The sequence below is a fragment of the Gymnoscopelus microlampas genome, assembly GCF_963454915.1.
Source record: "Gymnoscopelus microlampas genome assembly, chromosome: 21".
NCBI classification, from domain to species: domain Eukaryota; kingdom Metazoa; phylum Chordata; class Actinopteri; order Myctophiformes; family Myctophidae; genus Gymnoscopelus; species Gymnoscopelus microlampas.
Window position 1 is genome coordinate 32312309 of NC_139958.1, and position 24466 is coordinate 32336774.

The window sequence follows — 24466 nt, forward strand, 5'->3', positions numbered from 1 at the left end:
GGCATTTACAACAACTGAGTGCTTCAAAGTAACTAGGATACCAGGTAAACGGGTCGTTTTAAGTGCAGGGGTTCTCTTTCCCAGGCTCTTCTTGTCTCGAGGTTCGGACGTCAACCTGAAGAATCGAGAGGGAGAGACCCCTCCAGACTGCTGTAACCACACTTCCAAAGTCTGGGCCATCTTGCAAGCTAACAGGAGGGAAAGAGAAGCCAAAAACCTCTCGTCCCCTAAGAATGCCGAAATAATCCTTCACAGGTCAGTTTTACGTTTAACTGTCCAAGAGTGTGTGTTTAGAGAAACAAGAAGTTGAGGGTAGAATGGCAATGCGAACACAAGCCTTCGCTCGGTATCGGACCGGGGATTATCTCACATAATTGTGATTCAGGCGATTATTATGTAATAATTGTGACTGGACTACCCATATAATCAGTAGTTCACACTTTTCAAGATTTTTTTTTCCCCCCAAAAATAGCAGATGTACAAGCTTGCAGCGCTGCACAAAGTGACGTGCTGTGAACTTGTATATCCGCTATTTTTGAATAGTCAACGCTAAAATCTAAAGTGACACAGATGCTTTCCCGGTTTTAATGAGGAAAGTAATCAAACAACAATAATGCAATAACAGTAATGAATTAAGTTTATAATAGAGCAACGGAGCAATAACAAACAGGTGTCATTCAAGGAGATAACAGACATGCAAAAGTGTCACTTTTCAGCTACAGTCACCTTTTTGAACCCAAATAGGGCAATTATGTGACACCTGACCCGAAAGAAAACATGTTGTCACCTTTTTCACCTCGGGGCTGTTTGCATGCCTGAGATAAACATCTGCTGTGCTTGGTTAAACTATTGCATGACCCCCTTGCCCATTTCCGTTTCCTTTACAGAGACATAGCTCGGGGGCACGAAAGAGTTCCAATTCCTTGTGTCAACTCCGTGGACAGTGACCGTTATCCAGACAACTATAAATACGTCCCTGAGTGTTGTGTCACTTCCCCCATGAATATTGATAGGAACATCACACACTTACAGGTGAGACAAGCAGGACACCATGGGCATTACATCAGAATGGTGTCCAAGGGAACCGCGTATGTGAATTTATCTTGTTGGTATTGGTGGAGAGATCAACAGAGTGTTGCCTTTAATGGAGAGTAAATCTAAATCAATACTTATTTTGTAGTCACTCGTAAAATAACGTGTACTGAAAATATCCGAGCTTCAAGCTTACAATGAAGTATAAATCAGGTTTATAATACAGTATATAGGCAGCGTAAGATAACCGCTTTCCTTCTTTACCTTTGGCCCACAGTACTGTGTGTGTGAAGAAAACTGCTCAGCTAGTGTCTGCATGTGTGGACAACTAAGTCTACGATGTTGGTATGACAAGGTAAGGCTGAATTATTGAAAAGAATATGACTATTTCAACTGTTGTGCAGTGTCGGTTTTGAGGAGATCAGATCAGTGCAAGTATATGAGTAAATTAATGCATTTGTATACAAGACAATATATACAGTGTCTATTAAATCATGTGAGAAGCACTGCCTGGATCAATATTTGCCTAGCTGATAGATCGTCTATTTTCTGTGAGTGAAGTATAAATCCAGCTTAAATAAGCTAGCTTACTTTACTTTATTTGTTTGTTTATATAGACGGGATAATGCACAACATTCAATACATTAATTTGAATTCATGTATTCAACTGAACATGATCTCATGTAAACATGCCAGATTTAGCTAGAAGCTAATTTCCATCCGCAGTAGAATACAATAATAACAATATAGCTGCAAGCAGCGATAATATGGGGCCAGGAGAGAGAAAGAGAAATGATAATTCCTTTAACAGGTCAGTTTATGAAAGTCCTTGCGGTCTTGTTTCCAATGAGTGCCTGTGAGCAATTAGGGGTTAAGAGTCTTGCTCAGGGACAAATTTCATTTCATCGACACATTTGCTGACCTGGCCTGGAATCGTACCTGGGGCAACCAGAGTCTCTGGCTCCCTAACCACTCAGCTATGGCCACCCCTCAGAGAGAGAGAGAGAGAGAGAGAGAGAGAGAGAGAGAGAGAGAGAGAGAGAGAGAGAGAGAGAGAGAGAGAGAGAGAGAGAGAGAGAGAGAGAGAGAGAGAGAGAGAGAGAGAGAGAGAGAGAGAGAGAGAGAGAGAGAGAGAGAGAGAGAGAGAGAGAGAGAGAGAGAGAGAGAGAGAGAGAGAGAGAGAGAGAGAGAGAGAGAGAGAGAGAGAGAGAGAGAGAGAGAGAGAGAGAGAGAGAGAGAGAGAGAGAGATAGACATGGAAACGGAATAGATTGAAGAGAAAGACATGGAAATGGAATAGATTGAAGAGAGAGAAAGAGAGACATGGAAACGGAATAGATTGAAGAGAGAGAAAGAGAGACATGGAAACGGAATAGATTGAAGAGAAAGACATGGAAATGGAATAGATTGAAGAGAGAGAAAGAGCGCCATGGAAACGGAATAGATTGAGCCATGTTTTTTGCATTTCAACTTAAATGAGTCTGCATCAAGTGAGGCTTGAACCGGCAACCTTACGGTCATGAAGCATTCTTAGGTAGCTGCAACACTACCTATAGTGCTATATCTTTGTCCAGGCTGATATTGTCTGTTGAGGATCACAAACTCTTGCCTTCTGTCATGACCCAAGCCCCTGTTTCACTAACACTAAGATCACTCGTTCACAAACCATTTACCAATGAAGAAATTGTACATCTCCTCAGAACCAAAATTAGTGAAAGTAGCCGATCTACAAGCTCACAAACCATTAAAAGTTGTCAGATTGTACATTGGCTATTTTCACAATGAAGTATGTTATACATTGAAAAAACATACTCTCATTGCTATCTGAAAAGTTGTGAGATTGTAGATCAGCTGTATGTAAAAAACACTCAATTAAGTATTTCATGTTATCTTTAACAATTGCAGATGTATTCATTGATAGTCATGTTGTGTGAAATGCAACTTAGATGAAGTCTGCACCAAGTGAGGCTTGAACTGGTGACCTTCAGGTTGTGGGGCACACATTTAAGCGAGAAGCCACCAACAGACAAGAACCTGTGAAAAAGGAGATCACACAGATCATACAGTTTCACGCAAATAGCTGAAAAATCCTGGGTTTAAGTGTTTTTCAAACTGCTCAAGATTGCGGACAATCTAAGGGCGGTGCTTACTGGTCAACGTGATAGATGTGTTCCTCATTAGTCAAGGCACATGTGTAAGCAGGTCTAATGGCTGTCGGCCAAACGAGGCATGACTTTTGCCTGTTTAAAGTTTCAATTTTCAAAAAATTGCTATAGCGCCCCCGTTTGACCAATTGGAGTAAGATTGGTTTCAGTGATATTTGGAATGGCCCTTTACATTTCTGCAAAGTTTCAAAGAATGGTAAGTCTGCATGTATGTGTTAGGGGCAGATGAATAATTGTCATAAAACTGCAATATTCATTGGTTCATTAAAGCTTCATTTTTTCACTTATGGAAGATATTTTGCAAACGTTTTTTGGTATAGGTCCAAAGTTCATGTGTAAAAAGTTTCGTGCAGATTACTCAAAAATCCCAGGAGGAGATAGGTTTTAACTGTTTTTCATATAATTCGAAATGGTGGGAGATCTAAGGGTCAGAGGTCAAAAGTCAGAGCGTGAAAGTTGTTCATCATGAGGAGACGCATGTGTGTATTGAAGTTTTATGGCTGTAGGTAAAACAGGGCATGAGTTGTACCTGTTCAAAGTTGGCATTTTCAACTGAGTGCTATAGCGCCACCTTTTGACGAAAGATTGTGAGATTTATTTTTTGATCGTTTTTCATGACCATCTATCATATGGCCGAGTTTCATAAAAAGCGACTGCACGGTTCAGCCAGAACTGGCAAAAACGGCAGAAGAAGAAGAAGAAATGGAATAATGCGAATAACAATATGGGTCCATGCTGGAAGCCTGGCCCCATAATAACAAATACAGAGAACATACAACTGCCTATTTAAGCCTAACTAAAAACCTACATACCTACTGCTGTGGGCAACACAGTTCAAGGTGAAAATGTACACACACACACACACACACACACACACACACACACACACACACACACACACACACACACACACACACCTTTTTAACTAAATGTCTTTTTCTTTTGTTATTTGACCATCAGGGAGGGCGTTTGCTACCAGAGTTCTACCTTGAAGACCCTCCCTTCATCTTTGAGTGTAACCATGCCTGTTCCTGTTGGAGGGGCTGTAAGAACCGTGTTGTACAAAATGGACTAAGGTACTAAAATTGCATTTCAACTGCATCATGATGTGGTACTTTAAGGAATCTAAAGATAAACCTCTTCTTCTGGCTCCAAATCTTGCTTGCCGTCATCTAATTCGGAACCAGATGTCACCAGATGCATGATGATAATCTTCTGTATTCTACTGCTGTGATCTTTGAACCTGTATTCTGTCGTAAGCCTTGAACACACTTAGTGTGGCGCACACACTTGCCGGCGAGCAAGGATTATACACCACAAACTACACAATGACATTTGTCCAGATTGCAGACACAAAAATTAACCCACATTTGCTAATAATAATCATTACGGTTCCAACTGGCTCCATTAGGAAGTGACAGATTGTCGTAATTTGTGCAGATATTTAATATCAGTCGTCATGGCCAAATATGGGTTATGATCGGGATTTCAATCTTCATGTGTGTCGGCATTGGCAAAGACTCGGGTACTTTGACATCTGTTGTTGTCTCCGCCAGGCCGAAAGGCATGGCGAGAGAGTATGTTTTGCACCCTGTCCGTCCGTCCGTCCGTCCGTGTGTGTGTCCTTCTGTCTGTGAACAGCTAATCTCCGGCACCGTTGGCCTGGTCGCTGCGAAACTGGGCACACACACTCCCTGGATGCCAATTCAGAACCTCTGCCCCACATATTTCAGATTGGCCTGTTATAGCGCCACCAGGAGGCTGATTTGTGTAAAACACATTTCTTTATACTACTCCTACAGATTTTGTCCAAACACCACACAAATCGATACACAGTATCTCTATAGTCATGTGATCAACACGGATATGTCCGATTTCCCATATTCCATCCTGATTGGCTAAGGTTGGCAGCAGGTCTAATTTAGCAAAACACATTTTTGGAACAAAATGCCTCAAATCATGAATGCAGTGTCCGATTGCCGTGAAAGGCCTAAGAATAAATGCCACCCTTTTCACATTGGCCTATTATAGCGCCACCAGGAGGCCACAATAACCTACCTGACCTGGCGGAGACCTGTGCTCCGAGGAGCACTTTTTCTAGTTTGTTTTTGAGTTTGAAAAACAACTTCTAATGATAATCTTCATACTCCAGGACCAGACTTCAGCTCTTCAAGACCAATAAGAAGGGCTGGGGTGTTCGGGCAATGCAAGACATACCCCAATGGACCTTTGTATGCGAGTAAGTACCATTGTACCAATTATCTATTCATTGTTAAATTCAAGCCTAGTCACAGAAAACAGTTTAATCTGGGAGACAGATTCCTGGGCAGTGTTTGAGCAGTGTTCTGTCCAGCACTAGTCCTCCCTATAGCATCCCTGCTCTCTGATGACCATGGCGAATTAAGGGAAATCGCCACGGACAGATACGGAGCTGACACTCTCATTTCCCTTACGGACATTTAATTAGAAGTTGCAAAGAAACATAAAGTGAATTATTTTATGTTGTTTCTTGAGAAGTCTAATACAGGCACTCATGATGCAGATTACATGATTTGTTTGAATTAAATGAACAGTCTCTTCTCTATGAGAACAAGAAAACTGAAAAATCACTGTTCCACTCATTTCAACAATTGTTGATTGGTGATTGCATTACTTAACCACTTTAACCCAAGATGTAGGCCTGTTGATAAGTCTCATTTCTTTGCATAGGTATGTGGGGGAGATCATCTCGGAGGCAGAAGCAAAAATGAGGGAAAATGATACCTACATTTTCAGCTTGGATTCCAAGGTATGTTAATGACACCAGTAGCAGTTTCAGCCACATCAGCAATGATTCAATAGAGGTGTTGTGTGTGTTTTCTCGGTTTTTAAATGATATAAACACAACCACAAAGCACCCACGAGAGTAAAGCCTGACTTATACTTGGTTGCGTGGGGGCATTGCACAGCAAAAATAGCCGATCTACTCATTGTGGTTGTATACCTCCACCAACCAGTAGCCATTTAGATCTGTGTCTTTACAGGCTCATATACAGTATATAATGAAGGAAGACTTTAATGAACGTGTTTTGTGATGTCACAGTGACCTTGACCTTTGACCTTTACCTCCTTGACCACGTAATCAGTTCATCCTTGTGTCCACTTGGATGATATCTCAAAAATGAGATATCATCTTCACAATGTAGGGACAGACATGAGATCACCTTGACTTTGATCAACTACTTATCAGTTCAGCGTCTATTATTCTGATCTTATCATTTTATTGTTTTTATAATTTTTTATTATTTGAGGTATTCGTTTTGTACAACTCTGCTCTCCGCTGTGTTTGGATGGTTTATTCGAGCCTTCATCTTCTTTCCCCTCTCAGTTGGAAGACTCGTACTGCGTTGACGCCCGTTTCTATGGCAACATCAGCCGGTTCATTAACCACATGTGCGAGCCCAACTTGTTTCCTTGTCGAGTGTTCACAACTCACCAGGACCTGCGGTTCCCACACATTGCTTTGTTTACCTGCACAAACATTAAGGCTGGAGAGGAGCTTGGGTACGTTTGTGATTTGTTTTTCCTGTTGTTTTTAAACCCAAAATAAGTGTGTCTTTCAATGATAACTACTGTACATGTATGAATATGTCAGCCTTTAAACCAAAATATTTTATAGTAGTTATATTCTTCTCTTCTCCACATTATCCTGTGTCAGATTTAACTATGGCGACGCCTACTGGGAGGTGAAAGGCAAATATTTCAGCTGTGAGTGCGGCTCCCCGAAGTGCAAGCATTCAGCGTCGGCCATGACCCAGCTACAGGCAGACAGCACCCCGGAGGACCAGCAGCAGGACAGCACTCTGCCTGACACCAGCTCTTCTACAACTGCTTCTAGCCCCTCCTAAAGCATACGTTATACTTTGCTCTACAACGGTGTCAGTCGTCGTCAATAAAAACGATTTTCAGCTGGAAACAAACAAAATGTGTTGCAGTTATTATCATACCACAAAGTATGAATTAAGACTGCCATGGACCTGTACTGTATCGCTCCATCTCTTACTGTTTCTGGTCGAAATGATGGCATCTTCCAAGGAATGTCAAGCAAGCCCATCCAAATCTACAGATGCACACAACCAGACAACCAACGCACAATCCAAGCTTGCAGAGAGCACCGCTAATCCCTCGTGTTTTCTTTTTTTTTCTCCAACATGAACAACGGGGCAGTGAAGTATAGTGAGGATACACAGACTTATCACAAACTGCTCTCCATTAAATGGATGGTTCTGGTTTTTCTTTTTCTTTGGATTTGATATCGCACATCTCCAGGTTCTTGTCTAATAGTTAATAACCGTTGCTCTGCACTACGGTTTCTAATAAATGTCCACTGGAAACTTGGTAGCATTTTGTAGCAACTGTTTTTTGTTTACAGGCTAGCTGATTCCGTTAAAGAAAAAAACTGAACTATCCCTTTAATGATATAGTGATCATACATACAATGTTTTTGAAGGGTAATTTCTTTGAAATCCTCAAATGGCTTATTTGATATGTTTATGGAATTTGTTTTGGTGGGGAGAGGACACGTTCTTTATTTCTTTTCCTACATTTTGTTTAACCATAATTTTGTATGTTAATTTTTTGTCTAATTAAGTTAACGGAAGCATACAGTGTAGTTGGGTGCATATTGTTGGACCTGTCTGGTTGATACCTACCATTCCAAAATAAATGTTGTTTTGATTTTATTTTTTATGCATTTTAAGCATGTTTTAAAATGGACTATTTTACCACAATTGTGGAATAAATGATCTTTTTACTAATGAATTCAAATAAACAAACAAGAAAATGGTGCTGAAAGATATTTTTCTTTTGAGCGCCTTTTCTTTTGGTCCCCAACATAGCTTGTAAATTTAAACGTTTTATGTACTATTTCGGCAAAATTAGGTGAATATATTTTGACTGAAATGGCCATATTTTTTTGTTTATGTTTTTTTTCACCATGTTGATAAGCGTTCATGTTTTTCCACAATTGTGGAGGAAGTGATTGGGGTTCAAATGAAAATAGGAATGAAATTAGCAAATGGTGCTGACAAAGGTTTTCTTTTTTCATTTTGTATTACTCAAGTGAATAGATTGTAAGATACAAGAAAGTTTAAGTTTTTTATGTTTTGACTGTATGTCCAGTTTTATTACAGTAGTTACCTGTAGATAGATAGCCTGTTTCAATTTTGTTCCATAATCTCGTGTTGACAGAAACCAACCCATTACTCTCATGTCTTTTTCAATGTTGTTAGTAAAGCAGTGACTCTTGTGCAAATTCTTGAAGGAATACATAAAAAAAATATTATGATAATGCACCTCCATTAATTTCTGTTACATATTTCTGGACAGTGAAACATCCATCTAATTGGTTGTATCTTTTTTCAATAAATTTACTACTAATGCATTAATCCTGATTACGTTTTACTCTTTTAATATTATGCTTCATACAATTTCTACTTAGAACAGTGGTTCTCAAAGTGCCGTCTGGGGACCCCCAGGGATCCTTGGGGGGTTTCCAGGGGGTAGCAGATATTGCTACCTTGGCTATATTTAAAAACAGCAGATATACATGCTCACAGCGTGCCACTTCGTGCCGTCCTGCGAGCTTGTACATCTGCTATTTTTTAATCTTCTCTTCTGGGGGATCCCTGCGGCACAAAACCTTTCCAGATGGGGGGTCTGTGGCAAAAATACATATCAATGTGGGGGTCCTTGACATGAAAAAGTTTGCACTGACTTAGAAGATGCACCTGCTTTTGGAGTAGATTTCTTTTAACTCCTTATCTGGTCTCCCAGACCCACACAACATGACTAAAAGAACTTCAAACTGCAGCCTGCAGTCCATTTGACCCTGTGTGAACTGAGCAGCGCTGCATTTCTGACTGACAGACAGGCTTGGGGACCTGGCTCTGAAATATTCCTGCAGCTGTGTCATAACTAATTCAATGCTTCCGTCACAAAGTGTCATGTAATGTGTCACTCCACAAAGGTTACACTACTAACCACCATGGTTGGATTTCTGGGCGGGGGATCCACGCCTCTGCTTTTGACATCCTCCATTTGGTCATTCGTTTTTTTATGGCCAGTGGGGATCTGTTTTATCCATGCTTCTGGCCAGACTGAATTAAATACAGTACATGCCATTTCCTTTGGGGAAATGATACGTATTTAATAGGATATAGCTGATATGTTTGATATTTATGTTTTGATAGTGTAACAATAATAAAACAATTTAACAATTTGCTCTTCCTCAGGAAGAGCAAACAAGCTCAAAACGTCACCCATGGTAAGTAAAAGAAGGAACACTTGTGGAGCAAGATACAGCTTGTGCGTACTCTGCTTGAATTCTGCGTTAAAGTCAACCTCAAAGGTCGTTATTTATGTTTGCTAGATCTAAAAGGTGACTTTCTGTATCCGCCTTTAAAGAGTAGCCTACAGTTAACACACAGTTATTCTTGTTTGGGAAGTCATTGGTGTGCAGGCAGGCTTCTGAGGCGCTCCTGGACCCATGGAGGTCAGCAGCCCCTGGGCACAGGTCCCATTGGCCTAATCTTAACCATCCTATAGGCCAGTGGTTCTCAACCTGTGGGTCGGGACCCCCAGGGGGGCCGCCACATGATTTTGGCGGGTCCCCACATGACAGTGAGTTGACAATTTACTTTTAAGACCTTTTTAATACCCAACACAAAGTAATCAACAAACTATACTATACGAACTGGTCAAACAATGGCCAAATCGTCAAATAATATAAGCGGCAAAACTTTTGAAAATAGCCGATCTACAAGCTCACAATGCCTTGTTGCCAGGCGTTGTGAGCTTGTAGATCTGCTATTTTCACAATATTTATCTGTGGAACCGTTTCAAACATAATGTAATGCCTCAACTCCTACAATTCCAAGTGCTTGCAGGGTGGGGGGGGGGTCCACTGTTCAAATATGATTATTTTGGGGGTCACGTCACGGCCTGAAAAGGTTGAGAACCACTGCTATAGTCCCTCTCAGTGCTCTATAATAGGCCCCCTCCTGTTTTCCCTCTACACTAAATATCTTCACCTTAAATAACCATTCTGCAAGTTCACAATGCTTTGCGTTGGGACATGTTGTGAGCTTGTAGATCTGCTATTTTTGCCATGGGCTTATGTTAGGGGGGTCTAGAATATGGATTCTGGGTTCAAATGTCTCCATCCCTGCCTGGACCAAAGGAGCTGAAGCTGGCATGGTTGTTATAAAACACACCACCAAGGCAGACACAGCCACTGTAATTACAACCATCAGTCAAAGAGAAGTCAGAATAATAAGCTTGTAGATTTGCTATTTAGAGTAGCCTACTTTTACTCTTACTTAAAATATTTTTGATGCCAATACTTTTGTACTTTTACAGAAGTAAATGTTTAATACCGAACTTGTACATGTATCAAAGTATTTCTGCAATAGAGTATTGATACTATTTTACTTAAGAAGTAAAACATGTGAGTAGGGTAACTTCTTCCATCACTGCCGATAGGCGCGTCATGGTCACATGCGCTCATTCTGATACTGAAGCTTATATTGAAGCTTGTTCAACGAGCGATCAAGCAGAAATCAGAGGATAATGCGTCTGATCGGTGTTACCACTAACAGAAACAAGCTTTTATTTGTGAACCAGGCTAATATTGATGAAATAATATTTGTATTCGACTAGCTGAAGAGCACGCCGGAATATGTAGTTAAGGCTACAAACTTAAAAACAACTTTGTGCCCGTTTTAATTACATGGAGGATGAGTGAATGGACAGGACCGAAAGAACACATTTTCACTGACGCGATATCAGCTATTTGTAATTGTGCCTCGTGCTTGAAGTTGTGCCACTGTGGAGAGGAGACCACCATGGCCAAGGCTGATGCCACCTCCACACGCACACTGACCCCGACACACACACTGGACCTGGAGGGCAGGTAGGGTCTGTCATCTGTTTTCAGGTTGAAACCTTTGTTGTCATTAATTGTGGTAGACCATGGCTGCAGGATTACCTATTTTCTTGCTCTATGAATTATATATTCTTTAATTAATCAAAATCAAATAGTCTCATATTAATTAGATTATTGGATTATTTGATTTTATTTGAATCAACGTGAACAAATCAAATAGATTGTATTTATAATTGACTCAACCAATTAGACCGATTAAACACTTAAGCCCTATTTTATACAACAGTGTCTAAACAATTGCGAATATGGCTCATCTACTTTACCAGCTCAAAATGCAATGCCTGATGTTCTCATGCCAACTTTGCTAAGAAATCTGGTGAGTGGAAAACCTGTGTGAATGAATGAAAAAATAAGCAAAATGTGAAAAGGTCATCATTAAAGCTGAAACAAGTAATATAGATTAATATTTAAATTTAATGAAACTAGCTCCTTTAATGTGATGTATTGAGCAGCACTGACCATTCCACAAGTTCCATCACATCAGTGCAGTGTAGGCTATACCAGCCCATATAGCACTATACAGTAGGGCCTACTGTAGGCTATAGTAAATGACCCCTCTTTATATTTGCAGCTCATCCCATCATGGTGAGGTGGGTGGCAGGGCAGACAGCTCTCTGCCCAGTTGTTCTGGACAGGGTCTTCTGGAAGTTCTGGCCCTTGATACAGAAAAGTAAGTTAACTTATCTCTAAAGTATCATGTCATTTGCATCAAACTACACAATGCCTTGATTGTTGATTTTCATTTTGTTTCTTATTAGCCCCAAGAAACTGCGCTTCCATCCCAAGCAGCTTTACATCTCAGCCAAACAAGGGGAGCTCAAGGAAGTCGTGCTGATGTTAGGTGCGTTAACCCCCTCTGGTGGTTGAAAACTGCTATTACACAGATTTCACTCCACACATCTGTTTGTCTTTTAATGGAAAGTGTGTATTTATTCCAGTGGAAGGAATCGACCCCAACTTCAAGATGGAGATGCAGAATAAACGCACACCGCTCCATGCTGCAGCTGAGACGGGCCACCAAGAGATCTGTCACATACTTGTACAAGTAAGTTACTGTGTGTTTTCCAGATCCAAGTTCTGTTCTTGTGCGTGTGAATGAGTAGTAGGGTGTCCTGCACCTACTACTGATTACTGAATGTCATAAACTGTATTGAAGATCACTTCATTTTGAAAGTGGTTAAATATAGCCTTTAAGTATTAAATGAGTTTGTCTTGTCTCAAAAAACGACTTAGTGGTGGAGCTGTCAAGTGATTGTGAAACTATTGTATTGAGGCTGTGCTGTGTAGGCCCTTGGTTCTCAAAGTGGGAGGGAGTTCCAGGGGGTCCCCAGCTAAATGATACATAGTTAATATAACTCTGAGAGTGTACAAATGGAACCAAATGGACCCTAACAGGTCCATTTGGTTCCATTTGTACACTCTCAGAGTTATATTAACACTGATTTTACAATATAAATTGGGGTCCCAGAGATAGGAATGCCAGTAAATGGGGTTCCGTTAGCTAATGTGTCAAACTGGGCATTAAAATGGTTGAGAATCACTGCTAGAGCAGTACAAATCTTCTCTTATGGGGGTCCTTGGCATATATTTTCAAATGGGGGTACGCGGGCTAATAAGTGTGCATGTGGGGGTCCTTGACATGAAATAGTTTGAGAAGCACTGGCGTAGGCTACTGTACGTATGTCCCTCTGTCTGCAATGACTTAACCACATGAACCCCAGCGTCCATGTTCTGGGCAGGTCATAATAGGCAAATGTAATAAAGTGAATGCTCAACACACAAGACAGACAGGTGAAGTTGCTCTTGTTCTTTATGTGGCCAGCCACACACTGCTCACATGAAACTCGGTATTAACTGAAACTTATAGAATAGGCTCTATGCACAGCAGCCATATTGGAAAGAAATTGGGCCTCTTCTTACTTCCTTCACAGGTGTTACCAATGATACTAATGAAGGCTCTGTTCCATTCTGGTCAGGGTGCTGATATCGTGCATGTTGGCTCACTAGAAACACTCCATTTTTGTTCCCAAATGGCCCCTTATGGTGGGTGTGTAACTCTGAGAGTGTACAAATGGAACCAAATGGACCCTTACGGGTCCATTTGGTTCCATTTGTACACTCTCAGAGTTATGGGGGTCCTTGAAAATAAGACGACCACTATGCCACACTAAATGGAACAGAGCCTTAATTAGTACCATTGGTAACACCTGTGAAGGAAGTAAGGAAGGGCCCCAATTCATTCCCAATATGGCTGCTGTGCATAGAGCCTATTAGGGCTGCAACAGCTAATCAAACTAATCAATGTGCCTTTGTTACATAAGTATTAATAGCCCATGTTTGCGGTGTGGCCCATTCAGGCTGGTGCCAACTTGAATATGTGTGACGAGGACCAGCGCACACCACTGATGGAGGCCTGCGAGAACAACCACATAGACACAGCCCGCTACCTGTTGAGAGCTGGAGCCAGCTCCAGACACAGGGTAAGGACTTTAACTTCAATGTCCAACAGCTAAAATGGTTGATTGACAATGAAGTCATAGTTTTAGTTTCAAGTCAGCCACAGTAGTCCACAGTAGGTTCATGCGACTTGTTTTCTTCTCCTCAGGATGTAGAGGGGTTCACGTGTCTCCACCTAGCGGCAAAGTCTGGTCATTACGACATTGTTGAGTACCTTCTCTCTGGACTGGTAGACATTGACTGTCAGGTTAGTATGGTACTGCTTCTCCATGGCTCTGTCAGTGACTCGTACTGTGATCACTGCTGTGCCCTGTCTATGATCTACTTTTTCTTAAACCCATTAAGACCTGAAGCCGATTCTACAAATGTCTTCTAAATCCCAACAGTATTCTGGAAAAAACGTATGTTTCTATGTCAGTGGTGCTCAAACCTTTTTCATGTCAAGGACCCCCAAAATGATATGTATTTGGCCGCCGACTCCCATCTCAAAATATGTTGTTCCAGGGACCCCCAGAAGCAAAGATTTGAGTCATAAATGTTTGCTTTAAAAGAATATATATTCAAAATTTGCACACATTTTCACGATCTTTCAAAAATAGCAGATCTACGAGCTCGTAGCGCGGCACTCGGTGCCGCGCTATGAGCTTGTAGATCTGCTATTTTTCAATAGCCCAAAGTGTAAAATAGTGCTTTTTTAGCTCAAATCAAAAAGTGACACAGATGTGTCCCCGGTCTCAATGGGTTAATAATAAAAAAAATCATATTCCTTCCGTGTCAGATTTGTTGCAGGTAAAAGGCAATCTAACGGGAGAATTTGGAGAAACCCCTACAAAATAGCTACGATCTTCAAACAAAATATAGCCTTTTTTGGATTTTAGCGGTCCCCTGTGTTGTCAGACAGTAATTTGTATCGTGTTATGTCATCAAAGAATTTATCTACTTTGATCTGCTTGATTCTTGTTTAGGATGATGGGGGCTGGACGGCTATGATCTGGGCTACAGAATACAAGCACCTGGACCAGGTGAAGCTGCTTCTGTCTAAAGGGGCCGACATCAGCATCAGGGACAAGGTGAGTGTATTATGAAGATCAGGTGGTACGTCACATGATGTCACGCCTTACATACACTGTCAAATCCACAGTGTTACTTGAGCTCCCAAGGAGTACAAATGGAACCAAATGGACCTGTTCCATTGTACCATCTTGGAGTTAAATGAACACCGAGGACTTTTACAGTGTATCCGGAGTTTCTAGGTTATATGTGCAGTTGACGATGCAATTCAGCTAGATGGCTATAGGAGTGCACTCTTAACACCATTTGTTGTAATATCATAACGTTGCTAACCGTCATTTTCAGAGCTTGTGTCCAGTGCAGCCATTTGCAAATGCTTGTGTGATGACACTGACCCATCCTTGTCTTATAGACCTATATATCATAGGCAGGAAGTGATAGATATTGTCACGACACCAAGGCTATGTAAAAAAGGAAAGGACAGAAACATCACTTTTCTGGTCGGGCAATTCCAGCTGGGAGATTCGTCAGGCACTGGGAGGCGAACTGGAGCTGGAAGTTTGATGGAATACATTGAAGTCAATGCAAGCTGAAAATAAAAGAAGACTTATCACACATTGTTTTCTTATATGTTCCACACTATAGAATTTTATTGAGGTATCTGAATAGCACAAAGTAAGTTTCTGACTTTTTTTATGACATGCCCAAAATAGGGATGCTAGGGTTCATGTGGTTAATATGTGCTATTCCTCTTGTCACATCTTCAGGAGGAGAACATCTGCCTTCACTGGGCAGCGTTCAGTGGCAGTGTTGACATCGCAAAGTTGCTCCTGGATGCACATTGTGACCATCAAGCTGTCAACGTCCACGGTGACTCCCCTCTTCACATCGCTGCACGAGAGAATAGGGTGGAGTGTGTCCTGTGAGTACTGGATATACACACACACACACACACACACACACACACACACACACACACACACACACACACACACACACACACACACACACACACACACACACACACACACACACACACACACACACACACACTTATATGTACAGTATGCACATGACACTCTACACTGTAAAATGCAGAGTGTTCATTCCTGCCATAACTAAAGGACCACAATGAATATAAGCTATCCTTAAACCGTTGTGTGCACCTGTATTCATTTGAACATGCAATTTTGTTAGCGATGAATGAATCAATCAATCAATCAATCAATCAATCAATCAATCAATCAATCAATCAATCAATCAATCAATCAATCAATCAATCAATCAATTTCACTCTCAGAAATTTAGACTGAGGATTTTACTGTGTACATCCAATTGATGTTAATAGTGTTGAGCATACTGTAATGCGTGTAGTTAATTAATTTTTTTTGTTTTTGCATTGAATTTTCTCAATATTGTAAATCAACTTTGCTGTAGCCAACAAACAACAGTGTAAATGGTCATGTAAAAAAATGGCAAAGAACAAAGAAACTAGGATACCAGATTAACAGGTCATTTTAAGTGGGGGGGTTTCTCTTTCCCAGGCTCTTCTTGTCTCGAGGTTCGGACGTCAACCTGAAGAATGGAGTGGGAGAGACTCCTCCAGACTGCTGTAGCCACAGCTCCAAAGTCTGGGCCATCTTGCAAGCTAACAGGAGGGAAAGAGAAGCCAAAAACCTCTCGTCCCCTAAGAACGCAGAAAGAATCCTTCACAGGTCAGTTTTATGTTTAACTATCCAGGGGTGTATATAGTGAAACAGGAAGTTGAGGCTATGGCAATGTGATACAGGTCTCCTGTTGGTATTGAACCAGGGATGTTGCAGGAGTGTGGTCAATACACTGCATCTGGCTAGCTACCGGTGTGCACCTCAAACTGCTTTGCTCTTTGTTAATTGTTTGGTGCTTTAGCTTAAAGCCTAATTTATGCTTCCGTCATACAGTGTATGGTGTCCTCACTCCTCACAACGTGTCACGGAGTGAGCTTGTAGATCAGATATTTTCAATGACACCGTCAGATGGCCTGTGTTGGGCTTGTTACTCTTTTTGACAGTAATATTAATACTTAACTTATTACTCCCAGTCCCTGCCAAAAGGTATCTTTTGTTACTTACCAACACTGTAAATCAGGCTTTAAGACTCAGGGAATCCCATTTACTGTATCTTGACTGAGGAGTTCCCATACCTGCTCTGCTTAGTAAAACTATTGCATGGCCCCCTGGCCAATTTCTGTTTCCTTTAAAGAGACATAGCTCGGGGGCACGAGAGGGTTCCAATTCCCTGTGTCAACTCCGTGGACAGTGACAGTTATCCAGACAACTATAAATACATCCCTGAGTGTTTTGTCACTTCCCCCATGAATATTGATAGGAACATCACGCACTTACAGGTGAGTCATGCAGGACACCATGGGCATTACATCAGAATGGTTTCCAAGGGAAATTAACCGCTTGTGTGAATTTGACTTGATGTTATTGGTGCAGAGATCAACAGAGTATTGCCGAGACAGAGAGAAAGTCTAAATCAATGCTAATGCTTAATTGTTGCTAATACTAATGCTTAAACCGTTTTTCCTTCTTTACCTTTGGCCCACAGCACTGTGTGTGTGAAGAAATGTGTGGACAATTCAGTCTACGATGTTGGTATGACAAGGTAAGGCTGAATTCTTGACACAATCAAATAATAATAATAATGATAATAATAATGAAAATGTTAACTGTAGTGTCAGTCAATATTTGCCTATGGTAAGAGTCAGACAGGCTGTTAAGGGCAAGTTCAAAAACATAAATAAAGGGTTAGTCATTACTCTACTACGAGTAGCAAACTCTAAATAAGTGAGTCTCTCTATTGTTAGGACTAGAACAAAGCTATATGGGGCAAAAACCTGGTATTATTGTAAACTGATCCATTTCTGTGAAAACTGAACGCTCCAAAAGTAGGCGGTTTAATGGCCTGACCCATGATTTTTGTGCCAAGTTTGGACGCGATTGAACAACTCTGTGCTGTTGCATACCAAGTGCACAAAATCCACAACTCTTGGCTTATATGTATAGGATAAAAGTAAACTAATTATAGCCATGACATTTTTGTGAAACACTGACGTTTTTTTTACATCTAGAAACATAGGCTAGCTGCATGCAATGCAATTCAAGGTGAAAATGTGCACACACAATAATCCAAAATGTGTGTTTTTCTTTTGTTATTTGACCATCAGGAAGGACGCATACTACCAGAGTTCTTCTTCCTTGACGAGCCGTTCATCTTTGAGTGTAACCATGCCTGCTCCTGTGGGAAGGACTGTTGGAACCGTGTAGTACAAAATGGAATACGGTAAAGTTGCATTTCAACTGCATCATGATGTGGTACTTTATGGAATCCAAAGATCAATCCCTTCCCTTCTTCTCCAACTTCGATATGTCAGTATGTGGGAATGATCTTTGGATTCTGTACCACATTATTTACCTATACTACCGTAGCTATACTTACCTAACGCACCTGCTTGATGGTGAAATCTTCTGTGTTCTACTGCTGTGACCTTTTAACCTGTATTCTGTTTTAAGCCTTGAACACACTTAGTGTGGCACACACAATTGCCGGCGAGCAAGGATTATACACCACAAACTACACAATGACATTCAGATTCGTCCAGATTACAGACATAAAAATCAACACACATTAGATAATAATAATAATAATAATAATTATCATTACAGTTCCGACTGGTCTGATCAGAGAGTGATAGGTCGTCCATGGTCCATTGGTCCATGATGACGCACCCTCATTTGATATCATCATCATGGCCAAATGTTTAAATCTTTGTGTGTCTGCATTAGCAAAGACTCAGATACTTTGGCATCTGTTGTTAATTATACAACTCCTAATGATAATCTTCATACTCCAGGACCAGTCTTCAGGTCTTCAAGACCAATAATAAGGGCTGGGGTGTTCGGGCAATGCAAGACATACCCCAATGTACCTTTGTATGCGAGTAAGTACCAAATATCTATTCATTGTTAAGTTCAAGCCTAGCGCAGAAAACAGTTTCATCTGGGAGACAGATTCCTGAATCCTGGGACAACTTTCATTGTCCCACTCATCAACATCAACTCATTCAACAACAATTCATATACTTTGCCAAAGTCAAAGAGCGTAGCCGATCTACAAGCTCTCAATGCGTTGCAACACGTAGTGAGCTTGTAGATTGGCTAGTTTAGGTTATGTGGTTAGATAAAGAAGGGCTTGGTGTCACTGACATTAATATCATTTTTTATAGTATTTGTTATTTTAATAGTGATATTGATTTTAAGGAAAGGTATGAGAAGATCATGAAATTGTTTTCAATAGTTCCAAATATTGGATTCTTAAAATTAAAGCTGACGTTTTTTCTTATGGGAATTTGTGCTGAGTGTGTGGTCTGATTTTATTTTATTTATATAAGTGGGTTTTTTTTTGGACAGCATTTAAAAAAGAAATGTCTAGCAAGATGTAGTTCTGTTGATAAGTGTCATTTCTTTGCATAGGTATGTGGGGGAGATCATCTCGGAGGCAGAAGCAAGGACGAGGCAGGATATTTCCTACATTCTCAGCTTAGATCAAGATCAAAAGGTATGTTGTTAGTATAACACCAGTAGTAGTTTCAGCCATATCAGCATTTCTCCTTTTTTTTAAAATGATATAAACACCACCACAAAGGACCCCTGTGCTCCAGACGACCCCTGTGCTCTAGACCCGTTGTTGACCTGTCTGTCCAGTATCAAATGCTGGACGAGTGAGAACTTTCTTAAGCTAAATGAGGATAAAACAGAAGTTCTCATAATTGGTTCTAGTGAGCAGAGGAAATCAATAATAAGTAGACTTGGTAACCTGACTGTAGAGAGTAACACTACAGTAAAGAACCTGGGGGTTATTATTGATTCTGAATTGAATTTTAATACACACATTAATCATGTTACCAAGATTGCTTTCTTTCATCTTAGAAATATCGCGCAAATTAGAGCCTATCCGTCGTTGGACGATGCAAAAACGTTGATCCACGCTTTTGTTTTCTCTCGGCTTGATTACTGCAATGCACTTTACTCTGGCCTGCCAAAGAAAACAACTGACACATTACAACTTGTTCAAAATGCGGCAGCCAGAGAATAACTAAAACTAAGATGAGAGAACATATTACTCCAGTTCTAGCTTCACTACACTGGCTCCCGGTTGTTTTTAGGATTGATTTTAAAATTCTTTTACTAGTTTATTAAAGCTCTAAATGGTCTAGCACCATCCTACCTCTATGACTGCCTGCCTAGATATGTTCCAAACCGCCCCCCTCAGGTCTTCAAGTGCTGACCTGCTCGAGGTGCCTACAATGACATATAAAAAACACGGTGAAGCAGCATTCTGCTTCTACGGACCGACAGCGTGGCCGCGGAATAAACTCCCATTACAACTAACACAGGCAGGCTCTGTGGATAGCTTTAAAGAACAGCTGATTTTTTGGTTGATTTTTAAATCTCTGTGTTGTTATCCATGTCGTCACTGTATTGCCTGATTCACTGCCATTCACCTTTGTGCCAAATGTCATGAAATTCCCTCAAGTCATTTTGAGATATCATCTTCACAGTGTTGGGACAGACTTGAGGTCACAGTGACCTTGGCTTTGATCACCTACTTCTAATCAGTTCATCAGTTTATCGTCATTTATTCAGACTTCTTTTTATTTTGTGTTTTTTTATTTGAGATATTAGTTTTGTACAACTCTGCTCTCTGCGCTGTGTGTATGGATGGTTTATTTCATTTTGAGCCTTCGTCTTCTTTCCCCTCTCAGCTGGAGGACTCGTACTGCATTGACCCCCGTTTCTATGGCAACGTCTGCCGGTTCATGAACCACATGTGCGAGCCCAACTTGTTTCCTTGTCGAGTGTTCACAACTCACCAGGACCTGCGGTTCCCACACATTGCTTTGTTTACCTGCACAAACATTAAGGCTGGAGAGGAGCTTGGGTACGTTTGTGATTTGTTTTTTCTGTTTGTTGTTGTTTTTCACACACGCACGCACGCGCGCGCACGCACGCACGCACGCACGCACGCACGCACGCACGCACGCACGCACGCACACACACACACACACACACACACACACACACACACACACACACACACACACACACACACACTAGTGTCTTACGCTAGAAACCCACCAGACGCACAAGCACGCGGACGCTGATTTCCTTCCCCTCCGTGTTAAATGCAGCCGTTCTCACTGGCAGCGCAGGGACGCTCCACTCGCACACGCAAAGATTCTTTTCAGTTTTGGCCATACTGTATGAGGTTTCCACCAGACAGAGACGATATAGCCCACTGAATGTTTGAATATGTGAGCTTATTGCTAGTGTATATCTAACTATATAAATGGCGACCGACTTCCGCACCCTCGGTGTCCACACCCCACAGCTCTGTTATCGAATAAACAACGCACCGCCAGACCACATGTCGCCAACTGACTCGCCACGGCGGCCGCGCTGAATTTACGCCTCGCGTAGGGGACATCTCACTGTTCACTACACCTTTTCCACCGCGCAACATAATTAATTCTACTCACCAAATGTCGGACAAAACGGAAGGGGAGGCAGCTTCGTACCGTTTACCGTGCGCACGACCTCATCACCACAACAGCAGGCAGCCGCTGCGGGGTTTTTTTCCTTTTTTTCCAAACTTTTTTTTTGGTCACCATTTTCTCCAGGCACCATTTCTGCTGTAACGTCGGGTGTTTCTTTTCACCAGCCAATCACCTTTCACGTTGCCACGTCCGTTGCCACGTCGCGCTGACGTACGCTAAACAAGCGCTGCCGTGCGCACAATGCAAACGAGCCCAAAGGCGCGCAAAAATAAGCCGACCATTGCTTACACACAAAGTCAGACCTGGCAACGCAGCCTACGCCAATCATGTGTGAGAGATCTACAAGCTATGGGGCAGAGACGCCACCGTATCTTAGCAACAACTACAGCGCTCACTCTCATTGGTCGTGTCACGCTAAGAGCAGTCTCCAGACAATGGCATCGCAGACAGCTTGCTGTTACTGCTGTAGCCATCACAGGCAGTTGCAGCACGACGGACAGGGCGCTGTGATAGCTGCCATGTCGCTAACGCTAACCTGCTTGTCATGCCTGCAGCGGCTGTGCAATCACTTTGTCAACAATGCACGTTCGTGTGGTGAATGTCTATATTGCTGCTCAGTTCGTCCATTGTACATGGTGTATGTTTGTGTGTGTCTTCTGGAGAACTATGTAGCTCCACAGCAACTACAGTAACTAACGTAATGGCAGGACCGCCCCGTGCAACGCATGTTAGGCTGCATTATGGTCATGTAGTAATTTCAGATAATTTCGCTCCGATTAGAGCAGTGTTTATCAACCCTTTCACGCCGCCCCCCCCCCCCCCCCCCCCCCAAATACACGTACTTGATCTGGGACCCCCCCATTCTGTTTGACTCCGTTCCACAAGTAAATATTGTGAAAATAGCCGATCTACAATCTCGAAACGCCTCACGTTGACAGGCTTTGTAAGCTTGGAGATCGGCTATTTTCTACATGATTGCCTCTTTCTTACATTCTTTGCCAATGTGGCCCATGTTTTCATAGCATAGTTTATTGACTACTTCTGTTGCAGAAATGGCCATTTCCTTTACTTTCGGTTTTTTATTGTCTCCGCCAGGCCGAAAGGCATGGCGCAAGACTATGTTTCACCCCCTGTCCGTCCGTCTGTGATAGCTAATCTCTCACATCGTTGACTTGATCGCAGCAAAATAACAGCCCGATGTGGAGAGTCAGTGAGAGCTGGATAAACGACGTAAAATGTGTCAAGCCCCCCGAAACTCTAGTTATTGATATTATCGTCACAATATCGGTATATCGAGGTATTTGGCAAGATATATTGTGATTTTTGAATTTGTCCATAGCCCTAATCAAAGGTAAACTTTGAATGAAGGCTGGCATCGTTTAGTAATCAAAGCATTCCTTTTCTTCACATTATGCTGTGTCAGATTTGACTATGGCGACGAATACTGGGAGGCGAAAGGCAAATATTTCACCTGTGAGTGCGGCTCCCCGAAGTGCAAGCATTCAGCGTCGGCCATGACCCAGCTACAGGCAGACAGCACCCCAGAGGACCAGCACCAGGACAGCACTCTGCCTGACACCAGCCCTTCTACAACTGCTTCTAGCCCCTCCTAAAGCATACGTACTTTACCCAAAATATAACCATTTTCAAGTGATTTGGTGTCAAATTAAAACAGGAATGAAAATTAGCAATCGATGCTGACTGTTTCTCGTTTTGTATTACTCCAGTGAATCATTTGTAAAATACTAGAAAGTCTAAGCTTTTTATGTTTTGACTGTATGTCCAGCATGTTACAGTAGTTACCTGTAGATATTTCTGTTAAAAAAAAATCTGTTACATATTTCTGGACAGTGAAACATCAGTCGAATTGCGCTTTTCAATAAATGTTCTACTAATGCATTAATCCTGATATATATAATGCTTCATACACTTTCTACTTAGAAGATGCCCCTGCTTTTGGAATAGATTTCTTTTAACTCCTTATCTGGTCTCCCAGACCCACACAACATGACTAAAAGAACTTCAAACTGCAGCCTGCAGTCCATTTGACCCTGTGTGAACTGAGCAGCGGTTCATTTCTGACTGACAGACAGGCTTGGGGACCTGGCACTGAAATATTCCTGCAGCTGTGTCATAACTAATTCAATGCTTCCGTCACAAAGTGTCATGTAATGTGTCACTCCACAAAGGTTACACTACTAACCACCATGGTTGGATTTCTGGGCGGGGGATCCACGCCTCTGCTTTTGACATCCTCCATTTGGTCATTCGTTTTTATGGCCAGTGGGGATCTGTTTTATCCCTGCTTCTGGCCAGACTGAATTAAATACGTGCATTTCCTTTGGGGACATGTAGACTGTCTAATAAGTTTATACTTATGTTTTGATAACTTGACATTTGTCAAAAATAAATTCAAAGGCACAGATTTGTAATGCCCATAAAGTTAATGTCCTCCTTTTAACACAACATAGGAATTGGTCCAAGTCATTAGTCAATTACTATGGTCAGCCAGTGCTGTAATGTGTTGTAAGGTTTCATTTCTTTAATAGGCCCAACTTTATTTATAGAACATCATCTCAAAGCCTTCCTTTTTGCAGAGAAAAGAAACATTTTATAAGACTTCCCAATTTAACCACTTGAACTCTAGCGTCCCTCTTCTGGAGCGAAGATTCAGTGACAATAGTCAATCTACAAGCTCACAATGCGTCGCAACGTGACGTGTTGTGATATTTGATATTTAGTGTAGAGGGAAAAAAGGAGGGGGGCATAGTATAGAGCCCTGGAATATTCCGGTCAACTAAGTATATGGTTTAAATAGTTAAATAGAAAAAAAAACATGGCTAAAGATTCCCTTTTCATGAGTCTTAAGAAAAAGTGTATGCCCCTGCTTTTGAGGCTGCAATCCTGACATGCATCTACAGCACTTGCAGGCCCCCCGGGACTCAGTGGTCCAAGAATGGCCATTTTCAGCAGATTGTGTGATAGCATAAAGCCCAGTGGTGGACAGTAAAGAAGTACATTTACTTGAGTACTGTACTTAAGTACATTTCTTTTGCATCTGTACTTTACTTGAGTATTTGTGTTCTTGTATTCTTGTGATTTTCACTCCAAGTGCTACATTTCAAAGACAAATATTGCACTTTTGACTACACTACACTTCTATGTAGGGATAAAGTTAGCCTACAATATGAATAAACCACTTACCGTAAGCTTATAG

The 24466-nt window shown here is 41.5% G+C and overlaps 3 protein-coding genes across 3 annotated transcripts in view; 2 read left to right on the forward strand and 1 right to left on the reverse strand.

The window, feature by feature from the left end:
- Positions 1-8588, forward strand: part of LOC311037421 (histone-lysine N-methyltransferase EHMT1-like) — a 37574-nt gene extending 28986 nt beyond the window's left edge. The window contains exons 19-26 of the mRNA XM_084046576.1: positions 85-255; positions 888-1032; positions 1310-1387; positions 4157-4272; positions 5349-5435; positions 5906-5984; positions 6564-6739; positions 6894-8588. Coding sequence (XP_083902702.1) covers positions 85-255; positions 888-1032; positions 1310-1387; positions 4157-4272; positions 5349-5435; positions 5906-5984; positions 6564-6739; positions 6894-7083 — 1042 coding nt within the window. The 3' untranslated portion in view covers positions 7084-8588. The remainder of the gene's footprint in view (positions 1-84; positions 256-887; positions 1033-1309; positions 1388-4156; positions 4273-5348; positions 5436-5905; positions 5985-6563; positions 6740-6893) is intronic.
- Positions 1-24466, reverse strand: part of LOC311037031 (replication protein A 32 kDa subunit-like) — a 469874-nt gene that overhangs the window by 412019 nt on the left and 33389 nt on the right. The gene's annotated exons all lie outside the window — the stretch shown is intronic.
- LOC311037266 (histone-lysine N-methyltransferase EHMT1-like) lies at positions 11080-22862 on the forward strand (the record flags this gene model as incomplete). Its single annotated transcript, XM_084046388.1, has 16 exons — positions 11080-11147; positions 11752-11850; positions 11939-12021; positions 12119-12225; positions 13538-13660; positions 13786-13884; positions 14603-14707; positions 15416-15570; positions 16193-16363; positions 16890-17034; positions 17241-17297; positions 17860-17975; positions 18547-18633; positions 19166-19250; positions 20458-20633; positions 22673-22862. The coding sequence occupies 16 exons, from the start codon at positions 11080-11082 to the stop codon at positions 22860-22862; spliced, it is 1866 nt and encodes a 621-aa protein (XP_083902514.1).